General features: G+C 42.3%; 1 protein-coding gene across 2 annotated transcripts in view; it reads left to right on the top strand.

Moving 5' to 3' along the window:
* Positions 1–6: 6 nt before the first annotated feature.
* The window catches only part of cul4b (cullin 4B), a 9,414-nt gene continuing 7,038 nt past the window's right edge, over positions 7–2,382 (top strand). For both annotated transcript variants that reach the window (XM_035669560.1, XM_035669559.1), the window contains exons 1-4: positions 7–601; positions 1,676–1,791; positions 1,895–1,998; positions 2,137–2,206. In XM_035669560.1, the coding sequence (XP_035525453.1) occupies positions 142–601; positions 1,676–1,791; positions 1,895–1,998; positions 2,137–2,206 (750 nt within the window). In that variant the 5' untranslated portion in view covers positions 7–141. The remainder of the gene's footprint in view (positions 602–1,675; positions 1,792–1,894; positions 1,999–2,136; positions 2,207–2,382) is intronic.

Here is a 2,382-nt window from a genome sequence, read left to right as displayed (position 1 = left end):
AAGCTCCCGGACACTGAGCTCATCCGCCCCCCTCTCTCTCTCTCTGTCTGTCTCTCTCTGTCTCTCTCTCCCTAACCCCGGCGAGCCTGGAAGTTTCCGATCAGAAGACTGGCTGTAAAGAATTAGTATTCCCGTTTTTTCATGTTTCCAACAGGTTTATCTTCCCCTAATCCCCCACCACCGCCAACCCAGGAGGCAAGACCAGCGGCTACTGATGTCAAAACCGAAAGCGGCAACATCACATCTCCGAAGAAGAGGAAAATAAACGGCTCAGAGAGGGAAGACACCACTGACACGATCTCCTCTTCGCCTCCCAAGACCCTGAATTCCTCCTCCTCCTCCTCCTCCTCCTGCTCCCCCACTCCGCTGCACATTCAGAAGAAGTTGAGGTTCGAGGATTCAGTGGATTTCATTGGACTGGATGTGAAAATGGCTGAGGAGGCTGCTGCGGCTTCGTGCTCCAATAACAAAAGCAAAGCGGTGTTCCTGTCCGGCGGCGTGGGGCACCATGCGAACGGGCTGACGAAGACCGCAGGCTCCGGCACCTTCTCCAACAGTAAACCTGGCGCTGCCAAGAAACTAGTCATCAAGAACTTCAAAGGTACACTGGGAGATAAACAACAACATGACAACAGTGACTGGCAGCAGAGTGCAACTCAGTCTCCACTGACAACAAAGTCCCCAGGCTCTGTGTTGTAGTCAGATCTTTAAGATGTTATAAACTTACCTTCTGGGTCCAAGTGTGTCCATGGTTATATTTAACCTCGGTATCAGTGGTGTGTTGGTTCAGTCTGGAGATATTTAATCGTATATGTGTTTGAGATAGATGATCATGTCGCTTAAAAAACAGTGAAGTGTGTCTTTAAAATCATGTAAGGCACTACTGTTAGGACTGTAAAAAGGCTTGGTAATCATTTAATGTTAGTTTATATCAGATCAAATATGACTTATTGGGATTATTTGATCTTGTTATGTCATCATTGTTCAAATTTATGTTCAAATTCAAAACGAGCAACAATTTAAAACCTCACTAAATGAGTTGTTTGTCACTTATAAAGACCTGAGGCCTGGTTAACAGTGGAGCTCAGGTCATCACTTAAATCATATGTAATTGATCAGTATCGGAAAATATCCATGTTAATATTGTGATAACGAGTTCAGCCATCAACCACTTACCATTTGGGTCAGAAAAGAGGAACATCGTTGTTTTAAGAGAGACCTGCTAATAAGAAACATTCACAGTCAGACAACAAACATACCAGACAAAACAAATACAGTTAATAAAACTATTAAAGGACTCATTTTAAAACTTTAAAATAGTAAAAACTCTCCCAGAAGAGTGAAAGCATTAAGTTTGAAGGCAGTTTTGTACTTCATTTCATTTAAAAGGTACACATGTTAGTGCCTGCATGTAATAAATGAGGTTAAGTTGTCATTGTGTACTTCAAATACAAGAGAGGAGGTGTGTGGCAGATTTAACAGTATCACTTATTCTTGTCAGCAGTGAACATATTGTTGAGCCCTGGTCATATTTTAATATTACAGTTATAGTTTAATATCATATCTAACAGCCAGAGTCTATAAATGTCGCTGCTGATGGTCCGCTGTTTGTCATTCAGAGCCTGCTGAAGTTTCCACTCTTATCTGAACAGGTTGTGTTTCGTTTCGCACACAGAAAAGCCCAAATTGCCGGAGAACTACACACAGGAGACCTGGCAGAAGCTGAAGGACGCAGTCGAGGCCATACAGAACAGCACTTCAATCAAGTACAATCTAGAGGAGCTCTACCAGGTACCACTTCCTGGACCTGTCGACCTCTCAGAGGAAGCTATTCGCGCCCTTCACTGATACACAAACATTCCTGTTTTTGACCTCTTTGTTTCTGTCCCTTCAGGCGGTGGAGAACCTGTGCTCCCATAAGATATCTGCCAAGCTTTACAAACAGCTGCGAGCCGTGTGTGAAGACCACATCAAGTCACAGATCGATCAATTCAGAGAATATCCTTTACACAAATTATCTTTTCGTGTTTGTCATTTCTGTCTCAGATTGTGTGTAGCCTCGTGTTGATCGTGAAGTCCGTGTTGCAGTTAAGCTCTTGAAATGAAAGCCCAGTTTCTCCTTAACGTTGTTCGTACGGATGCCCTGGACAGTGTGCTTTTCCTAAAGAAAATTGACAAGTGCTGGCAAGATCACTGCAGACAAATGGTATGTTTTTATAACTTAATAAGTCAAGTCTGTTAAGAAAACCTCACTTCTAGTGCAGTCTGTTTATAATCGAAAGTTCCTGGTTAACGGGGTTTTCCACTGGTTTAGTATTGCACTTATAATACTTTTTTTTTTTAATACATTTTATTTTAAAAGCGCTTTTCTAAATACTCAAA

Source organism: Morone saxatilis, unplaced genomic scaffold, assembly GCF_004916995.1.
Source record: "Morone saxatilis isolate NCDOM2014 unplaced genomic scaffold, NCSU_SB_2.0 Contig22, whole genome shotgun sequence".
NCBI classification, from domain to species: domain Eukaryota; kingdom Metazoa; phylum Chordata; class Actinopteri; family Moronidae; genus Morone; species Morone saxatilis.
Note: the sequence above shows the minus strand (reverse complement) of the source record. Positions and strands in the feature narration are given on the sequence as shown.